The sequence below is a fragment of the Eschscholzia californica genome, unplaced genomic scaffold, assembly GCF_041429995.1.
Source record: "Eschscholzia californica isolate CP2 unplaced genomic scaffold, dmEscCali1.0.p SCAF_5, whole genome shotgun sequence".
Classification (NCBI taxonomy): domain Eukaryota; kingdom Viridiplantae; phylum Streptophyta; class Magnoliopsida; order Ranunculales; family Papaveraceae; genus Eschscholzia; species Eschscholzia californica.
The window spans coordinates 3,616,646-3,639,435 of record NW_028238472.1 but is presented as its reverse complement, the minus strand read 5'-3'; the positions used below and the strand labels follow the sequence as shown (position 1 = coordinate 3,639,435).

Here is a 22,790-nt window from a genome sequence, read left to right as displayed (position 1 = left end):
ATTATTTATTTTCTTTTTTTTTTTTTTTGTAAAAACAAAATAAATAAAAATAACTCATTAATTTAAAAAATTTAAAAAATTTAAAAATTCATTAAAAAACTTAAAAAAACCTAAATTTAAAAAAACTTGAATAAAAAAACTTAAAAAAACTTCAAATTTAAGGGCCCGGGACCGCTCCGCATTGGAGCTGATTTTGAGGGTCTGAGCCCGGACCCTTAAATTTGAATGAAAGTGTGAATTAAGGGCCCTGGGAACGCTCCCCATTGGACTTGCTCTTATAAAACTTCCCATTCAACTATTATCAGCATCTTCAAACGCCTCTCTTTCTTTCTCTCTCTCTCTCAGTCTCTTCCCGACGATCTCCTCTCCTCCTCCGGAGCTCCGGCCGTCCAAGGTAACTCACTAATTCCCGGTACTCTCTTATCTACCTCTTAGTTTTAACCCTAAAATTTAATAGATTTTTATATATATTTGGTATCTCACTACAATTATTCTCCATGATTTCTTGCTTTAAATCAATAAAAATTCAAACTTTCATCAAATTTTTTGCTTATCTCATTCAATTGAAACAAGGGTATAGCTTGTTTACTGAAATTTCTCCATGATTTCTTGTTTTATATCCACTTTTTATAGATTCTCCTATAATTTTGTATCTCACAACCATGATTCTCCATGATTTCTTCTTTTATATGAAAAAAAATTGAATCTTTCATCCTAATTTTTTGCTTAACTTGTTTAATTTAACCATTGGGTATAGTTTGTTTGGTAAAATTTCCCCATGATTTCTAAAATCTTATTTGATCAAATTAAGGATTTAGGGTTCTTGATGACATATTTATATGGGACAGGAGGGTAAGTGGCTAGATGAAAGTTGATGTTACTGCTTTTGGTGGTATGAAAATTAACCTCCACAACAACAATAACAAGTTGGAGAAGAAGATGGTTAGATGTACTATTAATAATAGTATTATGGATGGTGATTGGTTGATATTTGAGATACTAACCAGACTCCCCGTAAAATCCCTTTTCCGTTTTAAGAGTGCTTGTAAGAAATGGTGTTGCTTAATCGAAAAAGATCAAAACTTCATTGATTCACATCTTACCCTTTCGAAAACACGCCCTCCTTGTCGTTTATTTATCGTCATTCCTGCCCCAATGACAGAGGAGGAGATAAAAAGGGAACGAGAATTAGATGAAGTCTTCAGTGGAGGCCCCAATTGGCCTTTTAAGGAGTTCCACATTACAGCTGACTTGTTTGAAGACAATGGCTCTGCAAAAGTAGTATTTGATACTGTAAGGGAGATTGACTCGTCCTCTTACGAGGACATATCGAGCCCTGTAAATGGTTTAGTTTGTCTCATTGACTCTCTAACCTTGTATGCTGTTCGTATATGCAATATCAGTAGTGGAGAATTATCACCGTGGTTTAACTCACCATCGTTGTCGGAAAAAGATCATCGTGGCCTACAGTGTCATTATGTTCAATCATGTAATTTCGCATTTGGTTTTGATCCAGACACTAATGAACACAAATTGGTATGTGTGTGGGAGATCCTGCTACCTAATTTCGGCGGTGATTATATTATTTGTGAGGTTTTGACCATAGGGCGCCAAGGTGGTAATAGATGGACAAGGATCAATGAGGTCCCACCTAATGAACTAACAGACACCTCCGTTTATGTGAATGGTGTTATTTATTGGTGTAGTTTTCAGCTTGAGGAAGGCTCGTGGGATACTAGTTATGGTCCTTTATGGTTAGTGGCATTTGATGTAAGAAGGGAGAAGTTCAGAAAAGTCACAGTTCCAAATTTCATTCTTGAACAACCTCGAGATCATCCTGAATACTACCAAAATGTTGATGAGAATTTTTTCATTGGGCATGTTAGTTTATTACAAGTGGATGGCCGTTTAGCTGTGATATTTAGGATGAATTATTCTCTGTTCAAGATGTATATATATGACGATGACAAAATCAATAGAACACCTGCTGGCAGTAGTAGTAGTAGTAGTTTTCCATGTAGTGAGGAAGGAAGTTGGAGGGAAGTGTGTAGCATCACATTGCCTTTCAATATGGGTAAAGACCAAAGTGTTAAGTTTTATAATTTTGTAGGATCAGATGATAAGGTGATCTTAAAATCCAAAGAGGGACCGGAATGTCGTGTAAAAGTGGGGGGGAAGAAATGTGTATATTTCTATTGTTACAATTGGAAGAAGAGTATCTGGACAGAGCTTGAAGTAAGTGGAATCCCCTCCTCACTTCCACATCTCTGCACTGGCTGTTCTTTTACTACTTTCTCGGAAAGCCTTGTGCCTCTTAACAACCACAATTTTGTCTAAAGTGAGTTGGCAATTGATTTTAAAAAAGTTAAAAGGTCGACGAATCATTCTTGGACTAGTGAGTTGGCAATTGATTTTTAGTCGTAGATACTTTTTGGTGGTCCGAATCGAATAAAGAAAATACGACCCTATTTGAGGTACGCGCGATTTGAGGTACGTGCGATTTGTACCACTCTTCCTCCTCTCTCTCTCTCTCTCTCTCTCTCTCTCTCTCTCTATTTTGGCGAGGGAGAGTATCTCTTTGTGTTGATAATAATGTGTTTCGGGTATTTCGCCTTAAACATTTCTGTAGCATATGCTCAGTACTAAAACGTTTCTCAGGCAAATAACACCTCATTATTGATATGTTTCACCCCATACAAACTAATCTTCTTCTGGTTTTTGTGTTTATGATTCTTTTATAAATTGATACTGAGATGAGGTATGTTGATAATGAGTTTTCAGCTTAAGGCAGATGTCTTGGCTATTAACACTGTAGACGAAATGTATTCGGCTTACAACTATTTTCATCCCCATATCGCTTAGAGCCTGGCGAGGCTTGTTCGAAAGGAACCACTGCCGAAGAGAACAAAGCGAAAGCCTTCTAAGAAGGGCTAAGTTTGTATTTCTTCAATTAGAATTTCTTTCATCTATTAGCTGCATATTTTTTCATCCACAAACGTTTTTCAAGCATTCAAAATTAGAGTTTTGTGTGATTGCTCGCATAAACAAAATCGACGTACCATGAAGTTAACAACCTAAAAAGAATAATATCGTTACTCTGCCTTACTGGCCAACTGACTAGTTGAATTGCCTGACCAAGAAAGGTTGAGTAACGTTTTCTCTCTAGATACTTGGTCCGTCGTAGTCAGCCAGTTGACCTAGTTGAGTTGGTTGACCACGATGGGTCCAGTAACGTTCTCTCTAGATATTTGGTCCATCATCAGCTCATTCAACATGTTTACCTAGTTAAGTTGGCTAACCAAGATGGGTCTGGTCAAGTAATGTTCCCTCTGTAGATACTTGGCCCATCCTAGTGGGTCAATTCAGCCTGCTGACACGAGCTACAGCCTGCAAGTCCAGGCATAATATCATTGTTTCTTGCAATGACTTACGAGCTACAGCCACTATGGGTCTTATCTAGCCAAAAACAAGTCGCAATGGGTAAAATACTAGCGACACTAGCTACAAATTAACTACGAAACCGAGTCCGGACAGTTGTTTCTAAGACCAGTTATTCAGATTTGGTTGAATTTGGACCAGAGAGCTCAAATTCATCATCAAGACAAGAATTGTAAATGTATTCGAGGAAAACCAAGATCAAATATTTCTTTACTCTTATTATGGAACTCAGTAGCCATTAGAGTTTAACTTCAGTATGGCCCCTTCTTCCAAGAATCTACAAAGAATATTATAGGTCTTTACAGTCCACTCTCTCTCTCTCGTACCAAGGTCTTCTGTTCGTTAAAACGGGCAAGTTCCGTTCTCTAGCTCTCTCTCTCTCCCTCTCTGTAACTCTACACTATCATATTACATAATACATACATTCTCTATATGGCTATACCAGCGGACGCTGTAGAAAGAAAAAAATGGATAGATGAACAGGACTCTACACACTATCGGCTCTTCGACACGAATTCTTTCCGAGTTAGAAAAGACTCAAATATAGCCACTTAGAAAATTGCACTCCATAGAGTGTTCTCACCTTCGCCACAACGTTTGTGGACATCTTTAATTCTTTCAGAAGATCTGCAAATTCCACTACAGCTCCAGTCGAAAGATGCAACACATATGTTGCCTGCTTGAGCCTTCCATTCACAATCTATATAGTAAGACATGTTCGAAATTAGTCAAGTTATGGGTTACGGAGTTCGGTGATTATTTTCCAATCACAATCGATAACACTTATACAATATACATGATGTGAAATAGAAGTTTCATGTCCAAGGCACTTTGTCCCACATTGCTTAAAAAGACCTTCCCGACTTGAGCACACCAGGTGAAGTTTGGGGTGGTCTAGTTGCCCCGGGCGGTGCCTAAATCAAGGACAATATGATTGGTATTGAGACTAGTCTTACAGACTTACATATTATATAATCTTACCAGGTGGGGTACCACAACAGAGTCTGCGATCATCGATGTGCTCTGCATCTAACCCAATAAACCAAGCACCTAAAGAAACATCTTCATTTGCGTATTTGTGAAGTACGTGCCTGAGTAAGTCATATCATAATACCAATTAACCTTCGATAGGAGTATAACAAACTGATTTTCTATGAAGTATACCCAGAAATGAGCACTTACCGATTAATGGATATATATTTTGCGAGATCTCTAGAAATTGCATAAAGTTGACCAGTAGCATGTCGGAAATATTTGTTACCTTCCTCACCAAATTTCCAATACTCGGGTTCATGGTATCGCACCCCTCTGTTTCATAACGAAAAAGAGAGAAAAAAAAAAACGATTAATAACTTTTCACTAAACGGCTGAAATATTTTAAGATAATCCGGCTTACTTTTGTGCAAGAACGGGACCGGATTTCATACACCCAATATACACCCGTGGCTTTGATCGATGCCTAACTAAAGTTGTTCCAAGTGTTCCTGCATCAATTCAAAAGCAAACAAACTCAAGTTGACAAAATACTAAATCATTGCAGATAAGGTATCGAGGTTAGTTAAACTGTATCTATAATGTTACTTCTCTCTTTCACCCTTCAAGCTTTTGGAACAATAGATTCTTCCGATAGTAAATGCAAAAAAAGAGATACTCAAGTTTAAATGCTTTACCTATATTTACGTGAACATCGTCATCAACCTTAACGTAAAACTCCGCATCCCACAGAGCAAAAGCAGTAGCAAAATAAATTTTCGTTTTGGCTGATAACTCAAGGTAACCTTCAATATGATCCTGTAAAAAAATGTAATTAAACATGCAAACAGGTGATCATTTGTGGAGCTATTCAGAGCAAGACGCGACAAGATTTCCTGAAATATGCTTAAGTAGGAGATATTAGCATACAGAGATAGAAGGAATTACCAGCCTAAGGAAGTCCCCATGTTTTCGTTCCTCTGCTTCAATAGCTTTGTCCAAAATACCGCCAGCGGTGGAGCTATTAATGGTAAGTATAGTGGACAAGTTAGCTCGTATGTCGTGAAAATTGTGTATGACATCGTCATAACTCTTACGTAGTCAACATCTGACTCGGACGCAAATTTCTTACCGGTGTTACACGAAATATTGGTGATATATCGGCGACATAAGATATAACGATAGTAACGGCGATATTAAGAGATAGATTGCAATATTGTGTATGACAACAGAAAATATATCATTTATTTCATACGATGATATCCATAAGATGTGAATATTGAAACAGGCGAAAGATTTAGGGATTTGTAGGAGAACTGAGGAAACGGAAATGCATACCTATGACCAATAACAAACCGAACAATGATGCCCTTCTCTTCTTCTAGTCGCTTTCTTTTCTCACCTATTTTCAATTTTTTAGAGGGAAGATGAGAAAAGAGTTTCATTTATAAGATTGAGTAAAGCAACTGAATCAGAACAAATGAGAACGAAATAATATGTGGGCAAAAAGCAATACCATATGGCATCCAAGTAGCTCGAACCGAATCTCTTCGCTTTCTACTACTAAAAGCAGTATTGATCCCAATAACCATTAAATACTTTCTTTTCCCACTTGACTCAGGCACTTTCATAGACTCTTGAGCAGCCCTTGCTGCAGCTAAATCCATCTCTAAATTCGATATAGTTTTATCCAGTGACCTGAAACCCATGTGGTAATTCTACGTTCATCTCCAAATCGCTTTTTATTATAAAAGTTAGTGTCAAATCGACGAGAAACCCATCTAAATAAGAACAATTAAACTTACTGTACAGCTTCATTAGGATCACCCTCTATAATGTCCTTCGAATTGCGCATAATGTCTTTCTGATAAGAGCAAAAAAGACAACTAATTACCGTAAAAAAAACTTCTAGGTTTCTCTCTTGATTTGTGATATCTAGATCACTAACACTAACATTTCTCAAGTGAAGTTAAATCCAAACAAAATGAGAAATGGGTACTCACGAGTTTTGGATCACAACCTTCGGAAACTAGCTTTAGCTTTTTATCTTCGCTACCCACAGATGTCAGTCCTGTATCTTCAGGGACCATCCACATCCTGCTATGATATGTTTCATTAAAAGTTATACAAGAATCTAACAATGGGAAGATCATACCGCTGGAATTTAAAAAAAATCGAAGGGATGAAAACGATATATTTATCATTAAGGTCTTGAAATGCCGATTTTAGATGAAGAATCACTTGATATCTTCATTAGTCTAGCTGAATTTCAAACTTTAATGAGGGATTAATCAAATAATACGAAAGTAAGCAATCATGAAGAAATTCATTAGCAATTTTCATTAACTACAATAACTTTTTGACAAAGTAAGGAAGCTTGAAGAAAACTAAAATTGACTTCAATTCTATATGATTCTCCAATAAGGGAAGAACTTCCAATAATGGTTCAAATTAGGGTTTAGACTATGTATTCCAATTCAGATCTGGCATATATCTCAAAATGGGGGAATCCCATATTGAGTAAGTAAAAAAGTTAGAAACCCCACCAAGAGAGAACTCATTAGTAATCAAAAGCAATTCAGCAAAGAAAGAAAGGAAAATTTCTAGGTCACTACCATGAAATCAAAGCTACCCACTTCACAAAATGAAAAAAGTAACTCAATCAATACAAAACCCAAAAGTAAAAACCCTTTGAAATTGATGAATTTTAAGCAAAAATGTCCATAATTGAATCAAAACCCTACCAAAATGACTTCATTACATTAACTAAGAATAATAATAAACCAAAACCCACTTCTAGAATTTAGAATTAGGGAAAAAGTAAACCTGTTAGTGAAGAACATTCCAATTAGAAAGCTGCCAAGACAGAGAAAAAGGGTCAATTTTCTAGACAGAGTACTTCTTGAAGATGAATCAACTCCTCCTCCTCTGCTTTTAATCAAAGACATTTTTATATTCAATTTCTATAATTCAATCAGATTTTAAGCTCATCAAAGAAGAACCCATCTTACAGAGATGAGAAATTCAATCCCCAAAATGGAAATCACTTCTCTATGTGGGCAGCTGAAGGAACAAGGATGGATGAATTGAAGAACTGAGTAAGACCCACTTTAGTCCTCACCACCAACAACTCTCTCTCTCTACCCTCTCTTTCTCTCTCTAGAAATTCACCTTTCATTGACAAACTGTCGGTCCATTGTTAAACAGATGAAATGCTGTAAATACCCTTGATCAGTTGAGAGGTGTCAGTCCATTGAACCAACTAAACTTCTGTTTTAGGAACTTGGAACCAGTTTGGGCTCTGGTTCCAAATTGAACTATATTTGCTTAGATGGTTTGCTTAGGGGTTAAATGGGAATCCATATGATCCCACATTGTTCCCCTTTTAGGGGTTCTTTTCATTCTCCTGGAACCTCTTTTTTCCTTTCTGTTAGAGTTTTTTTTGTTGAAAGTTCTTTCTTAGAGTTTGACAAGTATCTTTCTATTTTGTGAATTGCATTTCACTTGTAAAAGAAAACTACATTTGGGAAGCATATTAGTTGGGTCCTTAGTTTTCCTAAATCAATGTTATTTGATTCAATAATTTCAATAAAAAAACGAAATAACCATGATTATGTATAGTATATTGATTTTCTATGATGTCTTGAATTCTACTAAATGCACCAATATGATCACTAGATGTCATTTCGAAAACAACTCATACTAATGGCACGAAATGTCCCTCCCTATATCACATCGTCAACAACAAAATTAAGGCTAAAATATTTGGTGTGTACATAGACAAAATGCATGCCAAATGCTAGGGTGCTAAAGTGACAAAAACACATGGGATGGACATAGGTGAGGGAGAAGTCAATAGACTCAAAATATAATTGGAAAACATTCATTTACAATGGTCACTTTAAGGTAAGTTATTGTATACCTAGAATTAGTTGAGCTTGAAAATGTTTTTAATATGACAACTTGTTATCTTAATTCATAAAATACTCATGAAAAAAACATAGTTATTTGATTTTCCAACAAACAAACATGTGAAAGTTGAGGAATAAGGTAGAGAATCACCATCATATCCCACCAAATTTATAATAATTCATATTATAGAGATGATTTTACGTTAATATATAAATTATAGGGTCACCAAGGTGTCCAATAACACTTAGAAAGGCGCCTTTAAAATCTCCTACATTCAATATACAAGGAAGAGAAATTTTAAATGCACACACCATTTTTGTTATATACACTCACATATAACGTAATTTTTGTTGAAGTCAAAGGAGATGTGAAATGATACATATATATAAGATTTCTCTATAAGTAATATGTTATGTTTGCTCGAAAAACCTAGTTTAAGTGAGGCAGGCATTACTTATCATAAGTGGTTTTGAGCCTTTCTCATCCCAAAAGTTAGTTCAGAGAGAAATCCCTCACAACAATAAGCTGACTTCGTATTGGAACCTCGAAGACAATCTTTTCTTCCTAGGTATCAATCTTTTTCGTAGCTTTTTGTGTTTTGAAAGACAATCTTTTCTTCCACAATTCTCACGATCTTCTTATAAATGGTTGGGGGGAAACTCTAGTGGGTAAGTTGAAAATAACTTACTTTTGGTTGAGTTTCCGCAAATTATTTTTCAATGCAAACGAAGAGAAAAACTAAGGGTGGAAATCGGGTCTGATCGGGTGACTACAGATTTACTCCTTCACGGGGCGGACTCTATAACTTGCGTTCGTTAAGAATATCAGGCGGTCTCGAGTGGATAATTTATCAAAAATTAGTGTACAAAACCCATTCAATCATGTATGTCCTTTCGGGTTTTTGGGTTTGGAGCGACCTGTGTCTCGATGATAAACTCAAGAGCACCAACTTGGTGCCCCCTTATGTCATCCAAATTGAACGTTCCTAATCCAGGTTAGACACAAGGCAAATGTGAATTGTGGAGTCAGAATGGTATAAACAACCGAATGCCAAATTCACTACATGTAAAGATGTTGTATTTCTTTTTCGCCTACGTAAAGTGAGAGACTGTAACCACATTTGTTTGTATCTCATTTTGGATCAAAATGACCTATGTTTAGTTCAAAATTGAATTTTTAACTTTTAACTTAACTTTATGTTAAAAATGAAAACACTTATATCACAATTTTGACCTAAATTATAGTCCCTCTTTCGTTACATTTAAATGTGTAATATAGTTCTTCTAATGAGCAATCTGGTATAGTAAGACAAATAGGGATCAGATAGGACGCCGATTACCACTTTAAAATTCGAGTCTGATCTGTTAATTTCATCGGATCAAGAGTCGAACCCGTCACTTCGTTTCAGATGTTCATGTGCTTTACGAGTTTCGCATTTTTGAACTTTTTCTTTTCTGTGCTAAAGGGAGGATAGTGTTAGTGTTAAACAAATTACACAAAAGGTCAATTTATCAACAAAAACCCTAGATATTTTTTATGGAGAGAAATCCCAAATTTAAACCATCTCTTCTCACTTCTCACCCACAAGCCACAACTCCAACGGTCAAAATTTCCTTATCCCCAAATTCTCAAAACCCAATCCAAATCTCCCATTCCCTCCTCCTCTCATTTCCCTCCACCCCTTTTCATCCCCAAAACTCCACAACTTCCCCTCCATTATCCTTTCTCTCTCTCTCTCTCTCTAAACTTCCCCAATCTTCTTCTCTGATCTGATCTGAGCAAAACCCACTAATCAAAATCATGTCTTGCTCAAATCTAACCATGTTAATCTCTTCAAAACTCCCTCTTTCTGATTCTTCATCACTTTCATTTAGATCTGCCCTAAACCCATTTTGTATCCCTACTTATAATTCAACCACAAACCCATCTCGATCTTCATCTGTCAACCCAATTCATTGTAATCTTCGTGAACTTCGTGAACGTATTGATTCAGTTAAGAATACCCAGAAAATTACTGAAGCTATGAAGCTTGTTGCAGCTGCTAAAGTTAGAAGAGCTCAAGAAGCTGTTGTAAGTGGTAGACCCTTTTCTGAAACCCTAGTTGGTGTTCTTTATAATATTAATGAACAACTTCAAACTGAAGATATTGATATCCCTTTAACTAATATTCGTCCTGTTAAGAAAGTTGCCCTAGTTGTTGTTACTGGTGATAGAGGTCTTTGTGGTGGTTTCAATAATTTTGTCTTGAAAAAAGCCGAAAGGAGAATCGCTGAATTGAAAGCATTAGGGCTTGAATATACTATAATTAGTGTTGGAAAAAAGGGTAATTCTTACTTCATTAGAAGACCTTATATTCCAGTTGATAAATTTCTTGAAGGTGGTAATCTTCCAACTACTAAAGATGCTCAAGCTATTGCTGATGATGTTTTCTCTCTCTTTGTTAGTGAAGAAGTCGATAAAGTCGAACTTTTATACACAAAGTTTGTATCTTTAGTTAAATCCGATCCCGTTATTCACACTTTACTTCCATTATCACCAAAAGGAGAGATTTGTGATATAAATGGGACATGTGTTGATGCAGCAGAAGATGAACTTTTTAGGTTAACAACTAAAGAAGGGAAATTAACGGTTGAGCGAGACTCTGTTATTACTAAAACAGTTGATTTTTCGCCGATCTTGCAATTTGAACAAGACCCAGTTCAGATTCTTGATGCACTTTTGCCATTATATTTGAATAGTCAAATTTTGAGGGCATTACAAGAATCTTTGGCAAGTGAACTTGCTGCTAGGATGAGTGCTATGAGTAGTGCCACTGATAATGCAAAGGAAATCAAGAAAGCTCTTTCAATGAAGTATAATCGTCAACGTCAAGCTAAGATTACCGGCGAGATCTTGGAGATTGTTGCTGGTGCCGATGCTCTAAATTGATTATGTTAACTTCTTCACTGTCTTGGTATATTGTTCTTCATCTACTTTGGTATCTCTCTCTCTCTCTCTTTACTTTACTTTTCTTTTGGGTATCTATTTCCTAATTCATTGAGTATGTTTGTACAAGAATAGTTGTTGAATATGAAAAAGTTTCATAATCGTCGCTTTGCTCGAGCTTCTCTTATGTAGAGAAATAACAATGCCAATATGGAACAAAGAAGATGTTCCATTTCTTTATATTCTTCTCCTTCTCCATATATATGTAAACTTGTAGTATAATTTTAGAGTTCTTCTCTATGTGATTCGGCTTGTTTTGCAGTTGGCTATATTTTTCTTTTCTTGAATTGTCTTCTTCGTTTTGATTAAACTACTTGATTGTTGAGCAATTGGGCAAAATTATGGGTTTTGTTGATTGACATTGCCTTCTTTGATTTGAAGCTCGAATCTTTGTCAACATTATAGGTTGATTTTTGGAGAGGATGTAAGTGAGAAGCTTGATACCCTCTATTTCTCACTAAATTTAAGTTACAGCTTTACTTCATGTTGAGAAGTGTCTTGATAATAGGGGTTGATATCAAACCCCAAGTGCAACTCAAAAAAACTTTTATCAATGTCAAGGCATCATCTTTTTTTTTCGGTTTTGGGTACATATCGTGGATGCGCTGTGCGCAGAGGGCCAGGGTTAGTGGGTTGTATATTCATAAGCTCTTGAGATATCTTTCTATTCTTGTTCTTCGTAAGTAGTGAAACTATCGTGTCATTATTCGCCATAGAGTAGGTTTTACTGTCGAACCACCACGTAAACTCTTGTGTTCATCTGTGATTGTTTATTTCTATTGTTGTTTGTTATTCTCGTAGCAGTTCAGTTGGATATTGATAATCACTAGAAGAATGAAGTTTGAGTTCTCAAAGATTTGATAGTAATAACTATAACGAATGAAACAAAACAGACATAACAAGTTTCAAATATAATTCCTACCTAGATATATACTTGGTTATTGTTATTAGAGAGTATCTTTGGACTATTTTATCTCCTCGTTTTTCGCGTTCTTTGTTGTTAGGGGAAGTGGATGTCTGGCCATTTGGTCTTGTTTTGATATCATGTTAAGTTTGTGAACATCCAACTCGAAACTAACTGGGTTCGTATGGAGAGTCCTATATACTACATATTGATAGTGCTTTTTGTCCCGGACTATTTTGGAGTTTATTTGAAGCCAGGGAGAAAGTCTAAAAATCTGAAACCTGTCATGGACACCCGAATCTAATAGAGTCCATGAACAACCAAAACTCGGAAATGGGTTCAACCGATTGGATCATATAAATGAGTCTGGTTCGAGTTTTGAAATGTTACCTTACATTCCATCCGATCTCAATCCGTCACTGTTTGTCCGACGGAAACCAATTGCTAATTAGAAGATTTATATTGCGCATTGTTATGCAATTAATGAGAATAACTACTATATTATAAGTCAAACATGAGATAAATATTTCTTCAATAACCTGAAGTTAAGTCGAAAGTACAACAAAACCGAACTGATTTTGGGGCATTTTGATTCAAAATTAGTCAAAATGACTTGCACATAAATGTGGTCATAAACTTGGTGTCTCGTGGTGACCAAGAAACACGACTTCTTTTACATGTTCAGTAAATTGGACATTGATTTCTTTACAAATTCTTGACTCTCACAATTCATACTTGTCTTGAGCCTTATTGGCCACGAGGCCCTTAATTTAGGTGACATAACTCATAAGGGTGCATTGTGCATCTTGGGTTTTACTCAAAACCCACACTGTCAGTGCCTGAAAAAACCGAAAGAGTATGGAGGCTTGGACAAGTTTTGTACACCTATTTTGGTAATTATCCGTCCGAATCTGCTCAATAATCTTGAGTGGAGCCGAAGCCAAACTAATAAATGGAAGTGGCTAAATCGTCAACTGTAGTAAAGTCGAATAAAACACTTCCACAATCTAGTATTCTAGTTTGGCTTGGTTCAAACTGAGCTCGATTGATCGGTTCAAACAAACTCAACTGAACTACTACTCGATGGTGTTCATTTGCGAAAATATAATCCACAAGACCATTAAAGGAGGTGAACATTTTGACTTTAGGAGATATTATCCTAGGTAGTTAAACATGTACCCACCCATAGTGCCAAGAGGCGGTGAACACACTTAAAAATGGACAATTGGGCTTGGGATGTGGAATCGTGGAGTCCAACAAGTATTACTTATCCCAAGCTTCAAAAGCTCAAAAGCCCCTGGTCAGTGATAGATTCATACGAGAAGAGTCAAGTACTCTACTAAAACATCTTGCACTTATGAATATATAAGAGACACAAGGCAGAAAAAGCTAGAGGATTTTAAACCTTATAATTTCACATATAATTAAAGTATACTTCTACAAAATTGAGAAATCGTGAATATAGGCTACTTTTAAAAAACAAATGTTGATTTCAAGGAGAAACTAAAATTAAAATTTAGTCTCTGAACAATCTTTTATTAAAAAAAGATGTGTCTCTTTTTTCTTCTGTTTTAAGTATTATATAGATAATTTCACCAAGTCTAGTTCCCTCTAACCAAATCTTTCGATTTCCAAACTCTTCAAACCAAGTATAGTTCGAAGACACGAGCTTAATGTATTACTAAAGCGAAGGCAAAGATTGATAATGTGAAGGCAAAGATTCAGGACAAGGAGGGTATCCCACCTGATCAACATCGGCTGATTTTTGCCGGAAAGCAATTAGAAGACGGTCGTACCCTTGCTGATTACAATATCCAGAAGGAATCGACTCTTCACCTTGTGCTTCGTCTCCGTGGTGGTGGAAACTGAATCTGGTCTGGTCTTGTCCTAGAGATGATTCGAATCTGAATAACATGTTTCATCATACCATTTCTCAGGAACAGAATGAAAACCTCATTACCACCCCTAACGTTGAGGAAATTGATTGGGCTATCAAGAGTTTGAAAAAGGAGGCGGCTCCTGGTCCCGATGGGTACCCCCCCTTCTTCTTTCAAGCTAATTGGGAGACTGTTAAGGCAGATATTTATGATCTGGTCAATAACTTCTTTTCCTCGGGTTTGCTCCCTTCGGATATCAATCACACGAATATCTGTCTTATTCCGAAAACTCCCACCCCCCAGACCCCAGCGGATTATCGACCTATCAGTCTTCTTAATACCACTTACAAAGTTATAACTAAGATTCTGGCGGAGAGATTCAAAGCAACTCTGAACCCTATCATTTCTCCCTTCCAAGCGGCCTATGTTCCGGGGAGGCAAATCGCTGATAACATCATCATGGGTCAAGAGATTATTCACTCGTTTAAGAAGATGAAAGGTCCTCATAGCTACTTTGGTCTTAAGCTTGACATGTCAAAAGCCTTCGATAGGGTAGAATGGAAATTTATAGCTGATGTCATGAGAAGTCTTGGTTATGATGAACATTGGATCAAGTTAATCAATGCTTGTATCTCCACCTCGTCTATGTCAGTAGTGATTAATGGTAGGCCGGGAGTTACGTTCTATCCGACTAGGGGTATTAGGCAAGGAGACCCGCTATCTCCCTTCCTGTTTACATTAGTCATGGAAGGGCTTAGTAGGAGACTCAAAGCTCAGAGGGGTCAGAATAGTTTCAAGGGTTTTCCCACGCCTCATTTGGACCAGGAGATTTCTCACCTTCTCTTTGCTGATGACTGCATTATTTTTGGTCAGAATTCTATAGAGAACATTCATAACCTTAAGGATATTCTTCAGGACTTCAGTGAGACTTCTGGCCAAATGATTAATTTTGCCAAGTCTAATATCTTCTACTCTAAAAACTCCCACCCCAAGTTTAAACGTATCATTATGAGAACCTTAAAGGTTAAACATGCAGCTACTTCGGAAAAATATCTGGGAGCGCAGCTTTTCATAGGAGCGCAGAAGACGAAGGTGTTCAAGGATATTCTCGATCAAATCAATAACAAGATGAACAAATGGAGTCACTCTTTCCTCTCTCAGGCAGGTCGCACGGTGGTCATTTCGGCCGTAGCTGCTGCCGTACCCCGATATCAGATGCAGTGCTTTGCCATTCCGAAAGGAATTACGAAAAGCATCAAGTCCGTCCAACGGAATTTCTGGTGGGGTAAAGCTAAAGGTATATGCACCAAAGCGTGGTCACATATTTGCCTCCCCAAAAACCAGGGAGGATTAGGTATCCATCTCCCGGAGATAGACAATAGTGCGCTGATTGCTAAAATGGCATGGCGCCTCAGGACGGAACCGGAAGCGATTTGGGCTAAGCTTATCAAAGCGAAATACTTTCATAACAAGATCACTCCGGGACTGGCCAAAAGCCATCATTCGTGGAACTGGAAAACCATCAGAAAATATTATAATATGGTGAATGATTTAGTTACCTGGGAAGTCAATTCCGGCGAAGAGGTAAATATCTGGACTGACAGTTGGATCCCCGATCTTCACACTCCACTCACAAATGTTAACAACTCCCCCCTTACTAAAGTGGCACAGTTGATCAATAATAATGAATGGAACGAAGAGATTCTCAGGGTAACTTTTGATACCCATACGATTAATCTTATCAAAACTTTACCCATTAATCAGGAAGGAAAAGATCAATTGAAATGGAAGCTTACCAAGACAGGTAATTTTACTGTAGCCTCGATGTATAAGTATCTGACCAGCAGCACTACCACGAACACCCCGATTACGTGCAACTGGAATTTCATATGGAAACTCCCGACCATCCCTCGTATAAAAAATTTTATTTGGAAGGTATGCAACGCAGCTCTCCCGGTGAGAGGCAGAATTGGTAAATATATAGGTAACATGTACAACTGCCCCAACTGCAATATTTTCGAATCTATTGAACATGCGCTTTTACACTGTGCCTTAGCCAAAAACATTTGGTTCTATTTCGATATAATCTCAGAGAATATTTTATCCATATCAGACTGGATATTCTCTTGGGAAGGGAATGGGAATGCCTGCTACACCAAAGGTAACATTCATCTTTCTACCGTACTTTGGGTACTGTGGAAGGTTAGGTGTGACCACTGCTTTCAACATGAGATAAATGAGTTACATAACATTATTAAAATGATTGAAAACTACCCGAACTTAAACAAAAAACCTAGTAAAAAGGATAGTAAATTTAATCTATCTACTGATGATGAAAAATGGCTTCCACCACCGAATAATATGATAAAGATTAACGTTGACGCCTCTTTTATTGACATTTCATCTTTTATGGGTATTAGCATAATTGCACATAATGATAAATCTAAATTCATCGGAGCTCAGGTTAAATCTAGTAGGGCGAGAAATAGTGAAGAATGTGAAGCCAAGGCTATCCTTCTTGGGATGGAATGGGCCTTGGAGATGAATCACCAGTCCGTAATCTTAGAAAGCGATAATATTAATCTTATCAATCATCTTTGTAATGACAAAAATGCAGTTCAATGGCAATCTATCTTGCACATAAAGAAAATCAAGTCATACATTCACCAGTTCCAGAAGATCAACTTTCAGTTTACGAGGAGAAAGCTGAATCACAATGCAGACATATTAGCAAAATGGGCGAGGAAGAATCGGAGAGATAAAGTGTGGAGGAATGTTCCTTGTATTTTAGTTAATAAGTATTGTAATAACGTTTTGATTTAATCTAATGATATCTATTTCAACAAAAAAAAAAAAAAAAGTTTGAATATCTGTAGCATTAGTAAATGTGTAGCATTAGTAAATGTCTGCAGTTACGTTTTAAAAACTATAAATACAGTCCCATATTTTAGTAGTAAGCTTCTTTATGTGTTATCTCTTTGGTATATGATTGGGGTTCAAAATTAGTGGTTTTAATTAAGAGTGCAAAGAAGTGAGAGATAGAGCAGGGAAGTTGGATCATTTTTGCCTTGGTGTCCTCCCAAGTAGCATTCTCATTCGGAGGCGCCACCAGAAGTCTAATAATATCCTTATTGTGACCCTTAGCTAGCTTGGTGTTTGTTTCCGCGAAATAGCCCTTAGTTAGCTTGGTGTTCGTTTCCGAAATTTGAACTCTGATTCCCCCCATCTTTTGAGCAGTGTTTTCTCCATGTTTACATTATTATTTCCGAGTGAGTTTTTTTAACGATATTATTTCCGAGTGGGTTTTTTTTTCATATTTGGACCCAAATTTTGGGTTTTTCTTACATAGTTTTTATAGGGAAGTAAATAACATGTACCTAATAACAATATTAGATAATTACAAGAGATATTCCAAAACCTGGTGAATCTTGGTAATTTTTGCTCCAACAACCTTTTTGTTTCATCACATTAAATGTTGAAGAGCCCATCAACCTCTGCCCGAGTTAATCGTTCAAAGCATCGTAGTTCACAACTTTCTAGCTCTGGAAGGAAGCCCTTGAAGTTGGTGCTCTCCTTAATCACGTGTGTGCTGAGTTGAGCTTGTATTATCTGTCGTGGAAGAAACTCAATTTCTCGAATTCCTTTTATTTCGATATTTTCTAGACCAGTCATGATGATATTCAATACTTTGACATTGCAATATGTAATCTCAACTCCTTTAGACAGGGTGTTAAGCTTGTGGTCATCCAACTCAAAACTACTCCTTCTAGATTCAGATGTTGTCGACCTTCAATTTCTTATACGATTATTAATTTTGATAATATTTTTTTCATAGTGGCTTCAAGTGGGGATTATAAGGCTGAGAAACGCATTGTGTTAAATGTTGAGGGAGTAGGGACTAAGAAACCCATTAAAACAAGAGGGGTTGATCCAAAACTTCAAAATTTGGGAGTTAAAGAGAAAGAGATCCATGACAGTGAAAAAATAACCCTATTTTCATATAAATGTCATAACTACCCTCCAAAATTTGGGAGTTAATTCCTATATGGCCCCCTACTTTGTGACTAGCTTTCTTTATGGCCCCCAAATTTCTGTAAATTCAAATATGGCCCCCTATTTTCATATAAATGTCATAACTACCCTTCCCATTAATATATTTTGAAAATAAAATTAAAAACAAAAACCTAAATTCCACCTCACTTCCCTCTCCACCACTCATCTCTCTCCACGTCACCTCTCTCTCCAAGTCAGCACTCTCATGAAGGTCGCCGGCCGGCGACCTTCAAACTTAAATTTTTTTTTTCACTCACCTCTCTCTCCAACTCACCTCTCTCTCTCTCCAAGTCAGCACTCTCATGAAGGTCGCTGGTCGGCGACCTTCAAACTTAATTTTTTTTTTTTTTCACTCATATCTCTCTCTCTAAAAATTCCGGCGAAGGGGGTTTCCCTTCGTCGAAATCTGGTATGTTCTTCAACAGATCTGGTATGTTCTTCAACAGAAAAGACCAGATCTGTTGAAGAACAGACCAGATATGTTGAAGAACATACCAGATCTGTTGAAGAACAGACCAGATTCCGGCGAAGGGAAACCCCCTTCACCGGAATATTTAGAGAGAGAGATGAGTGAAAAAAAAAAAGATTTTTTTTAGTTTGAAGGTCGCCGGCCGGAAAATTTTCTGGCCGGCAACCTTCATCGGAGAAGAGAGTGCTGACTTGGAGAGAGAGAGAGGTGAGTTGGAGAGAGAGGTGACGTGGAGAGAGATGAGTGGTGGAGAGGGAAGTGAGGTGGAATTTAGGTTTTTGTTTTTAATTTTATTTTGAAAATATATTAATAGGAAGGGTAGTTATGACATTTCCATGAAAATAGGGGGTCTTATTTGAATTTACAAAAATTTGGGAGCCATAAAGGAAGCTGGTCACAAAGTAGGGGGCCATATAGGAATTAACTCTTCTTTTTAGGACTTCTTATTTAATCGTTTTAAATACTAATTAGGAAGGTTATACTCATTAAAAAAACTCAAATATTTTTTGTTGAATCTATAAAATAAAAGATTAATGAATGAATTATTAAAATTTACGACAAATCTGATTATTGTATATTTTAAGTTGCTATAAAATTTGTTATTAGACAATGTTTGATATTGATTAAGAATGTTTTATGATTTTTTTTTTTTTAAAGTACTCCAAATTTTCCCACAACCAACCAAACGCTAGAACTTGAATTTCATATAGGAAAGTAAGTCATTTTCTTTCCTATCAGAAAAAGTTGATTTTCTTCCCCAACGTTTTCTCACGTATCAAACGGACCCTAGGGTTTTATTAATTCTCATTGAAGAACCAGTTCGTTCCTCTCTCTCTCTCTCTCTCTCTCTCTCTCTCTCTCTCTCTCTCTCTCTCTCTCTCTATATATATATATATATATATACCTCCATCTGGATTCTGGCTTTCTCTCTCTCTAGATTGATTGTCTTCCTCGTTGATCTCTAACAACAATGAGACCTAAGCTCATCTCCATAACCAGACGGTATTTCAGATTTTCCTCCTCCTCTATTTCTTCTTCTAGTTGTATTTTTCACAGTAGAAATCATGCATCATCCGCCCCTTTGTTTAAAAACACCAGCTCTGGTAACTCCATCTCCTCAGAATATAATAAAGATGTTACCTTTAAACCCTTCTCCTCCCCTTCAAATCCTTCTTACTATGTAGAGCTCTTTAATAGTTTGATTGGTGCTCAACCCATCATCAAATTCAATGATTCAGGTTTAGAATGTTGGGATGAAGATGGTGGTCCTATGACTGACTTCTTAATCATATTCGCTTCGATCATGAAAGGTGAGCTTTTTATTGCATACCCAGGTATTGATAAAGAAACCATTAATGCTATGCTTTTGATTATAATATCAGAGTTGGAAAAAGGTGGACTTGCTGAAATGCTTGATTCAACTTTTGTCCCATCTCGAAATTTTAATCAAGGTTTGTGGGAAACAGTTTGGGGAGTATGTAATTCAGTATTTCGAGTTATGATACTTGATAAGCGAAATTTTAAAAAGAGTCAAGAGACTCCTCCTATTTTAACTAGATATGTTGGTGGTTTAAGAGGAGGTACTTTGAGAGAGATGATATTCAAATGGAAAATACGTGGAATACCAAAATTTGAATTTGAATATGAAGAAGAAGAAGAAGCCACAAAAGCAGCTGGAGAGACAGTTGAGAATGATAATGTGGAAGAGAAGAAGAAACCTGAGGTGGTTAAGTATAATATTTATGGTCTTGATTTATCAGAACCAAAGTTTGTTGAAATTATTGATCGAATTCATGAAGCGGATAAGCTCATTAGTACCCCTGGAGAACCCCCCAAGGAGATAACTGGAAAATGCAAGATGGTTCATGAAAAAATCTTGTCATTGAAGACTACTGATCAGGGGGAGGATTTACTATCTTCACTTTTGGCTGAGTGGACTGAGATTCTTCAACCCAATAGGATTGATTGGCTCATTTTGCTTGATAACATCAAACAAAGAAATTTGGGTTTATATTTCAAGGTCAGTTGCTGCTTATCCCACTTTTTTGTTTCTCATTTTTAACCCATATATAGTTTTCATTGATATGCTATATATTGCTGTAATATTATGCGAAAATACTCAATTGCTAACTTAAAATCCTCCTTATTCATATAGCATGTGTGTAAACTTATATAAGATAGAACGTATATATATATATATCTTCTTCTGCCTTGTGCTGCAGATGGCTGAGCATGTCTTGGACGAGGATTCTTTCCAAGCAAACAGTCGTGACTACTTGAAGCTTATGCACGCTCATACCAAGGATAATCGATTAGATGATGCCGACAGAATTCTTAGGAAGATGACTGATAAGGGTGGTATCCAACCGGACATCCTCACATCCACTATTTTGCTTCAAATGTACAGCAAGACAAATAATGTGGAATGTGCCAAGGCAGCATTTGACGAGATCATGACTCGAGGTTTTCCACCTGATTATAGAACCAACAAATATATGATCATGACTTTATTAAATGCAACCCAAAGGATCATTACCAAGGTGCGGTTTTTTGCACATATGCAACCCGATTTGGAGTCTTGCACGTTACTTGTCGATGCCCAAGGACAAGCTGCTGGTGATCCAGAACAAGCAAGACGCACCATCGATAATATGATAGGAATGGGTTATGGACCAGATGATAGGTGCACTTCAAGCATGCCTGCAGCTTACGGGAACAAGATTTTTTTAGACAAGGCCTTGATTATATTTTTAAAACTTGAGAAGTATGGGGTTGTGACAGGGCCTTCTGTGTATAGTGACATGATTGATTGGTGTCGTGAGCTGGAGCTAGTAGTTGATGAAGAGCTTTTGAGGAAGGTGAATGAAAAAGGAGATACTCCTCCTTTGAAAGCTATGTAGCTGGTCTCGATGGCCCAAGATCTCGGGTCTCGTCTTGATCTCAGCTCTCTCTCGAGACGAGACTTAGCCGAGACACCGAGTTAGGGTTTGGTCGAGAATCTCGGGTGTCTCTGCGGAGACAAGACCGAGACAACATCTTTTAATTTTTTGAAATTTTAGATGTAATTGTATGGAGTACTATTTATTACCTTCTTTAACTACTTATTGTAATCTTAATCAACATAAGCTAAGTAGCAATAAGTACCTTCTTTAACTATTTATTACCTTCTTTAACTATTTATTAATTCTTAACAGACCCAGTATTGATGCCTGGTTGTAAACTGTCACTACCAATGGTTTTGTACCTTCACCAATGCGTTACCTTTTTTCAATATTTTCATTGTTTAGAATGCATAACATTGATAGACTACTCTTTCAAACACGCAAAAGCCATAAAAATAATCCATATCTAATCCAAAAGATGATCTAACATCCAAGTATGCCTTTAACATTCAAGAGGAGGGTTTAAAACTCCAAAAACCTATTTCAAAACCCATATCTAATCTAAAAGATGATCTCAATGCATAATATCGTATGTCGAGGCAACAAAGCTAAATTTGACCCCTTTATATATATGATTTTGAGCTAAGGGTCCAAAAAGTGGGGAATATCCCTAAATACCCCTTACTTTTACTTCCATATTGTCTTACCTATCCAAACAAATCAGATTTTCTTTTTCTCTCTCCTATCAAAACTGAAAAAAACCATCTCCTATCTTCACAAATCTTCCTAACTATTTTTGAAGCTTCATTCCACCTCCAAAATACCATCATCTTCATCATCATCATCTCTCTCAAATTAGTTACTTTGTCTTCAAAATCGAAATAAAGGTAAGACCCAAGTCATGTGAAACACTTGAATTGTCTATGTGATTCGGCTTGTTTTGCAGTTGGCTATATTTTTCTTTTCTTGAATTGTCTTCTTCGTTTTGATTAAACTACTTGATTGTTGAGCAATTGGGCAAAATTATGGGTTTTGTTGATTGACATTGCCATCTATGATTTGAAGCTCGAATGTTTGTCAACATTATAGGTTGATTTTTGGAGAGGATGTAAGTGAGAAGCTTGATACCCTCTATTTCTCACTAAATTTAATTGACAGCTTTACTTCATGTTGAGAAGTGTCTTGATAATAGGGGTTGATATCAAACCCCAAGTGCAACTCAAAAAACTTTTATCAATGTCAAGGCATCATTTTTTTTTTCGGTTTTGGGTACATATCGTGGATGCGCTGTGTGCAAG

General features: G+C 36.7%; 4 protein-coding genes across 4 annotated transcripts; 3 read left to right on the top strand and 1 right to left on the bottom strand.

The window, feature by feature from the left end:
• The first annotated feature begins 249 nt into the window (after positions 1-249).
• Positions 250-2,700, top strand: LOC147536346 (F-box protein At1g30790-like). Its single transcript, XM_086640669.1, has 2 exons — positions 250-394; positions 849-2,700. Exon 2 carries the CDS (start codon positions 865-867, stop codon positions 2,335-2,337), a length of 1,473 nt encoding a protein of 490 aa, XP_086496795.1. The 5' UTR covers positions 250-394; positions 849-864; the 3' UTR covers positions 2,338-2,700.
• A 917-nt stretch (positions 2,701-3,617) lies between these two features.
• On the bottom strand, positions 3,618-8,334 carry LOC147536345 (putative beta-1,3-galactosyltransferase 2). The gene is made up of 11 exons (XM_086640671.1): positions 7,237-8,334; positions 6,414-6,507; positions 6,216-6,274; positions 5,927-6,108; positions 5,749-5,812; positions 5,359-5,431; positions 5,109-5,229; positions 4,835-4,922; positions 4,621-4,746; positions 4,420-4,529; positions 3,618-4,138 (listed from the first exon to the last, which is right to left on the bottom strand). The coding sequence occupies exons 1-11, from the start codon at positions 7,356-7,358 to the stop codon at positions 3,990-3,992; spliced, it is 1,188 nt and encodes a 395-aa protein (XP_086496797.1). The 5' UTR covers positions 7,359-8,334; the 3' UTR covers positions 3,618-3,989.
• A 1,518-nt stretch (positions 8,335-9,852) lies between these two features.
• On the top strand, positions 9,853-11,568 carry ATPC1 (ATPase, F1 complex, gamma subunit protein). The gene has a single exon (XM_086640847.1). It carries the CDS (start codon positions 10,123-10,125, stop codon positions 11,248-11,250), a length of 1,128 nt encoding a protein of 375 aa, XP_086496973.1. The 5' UTR covers positions 9,853-10,122; the 3' UTR covers positions 11,251-11,568.
• Positions 11,569-19,501: 7,933 nt separating this feature from the next.
• On the top strand, positions 19,502-21,766 carry LOC147536343 (uncharacterized). Its single transcript, XM_086644636.1, has 2 exons — positions 19,502-20,630; positions 20,833-21,766. Exons 1-2 carry the CDS (start codon positions 19,581-19,583, stop codon positions 21,508-21,510), a joined length of 1,728 nt encoding a protein of 575 aa, XP_086500762.1. The 5' UTR covers positions 19,502-19,580; the 3' UTR covers positions 21,511-21,766.
• Positions 21,767-22,790: the final 1,024 nt, after the last annotated feature.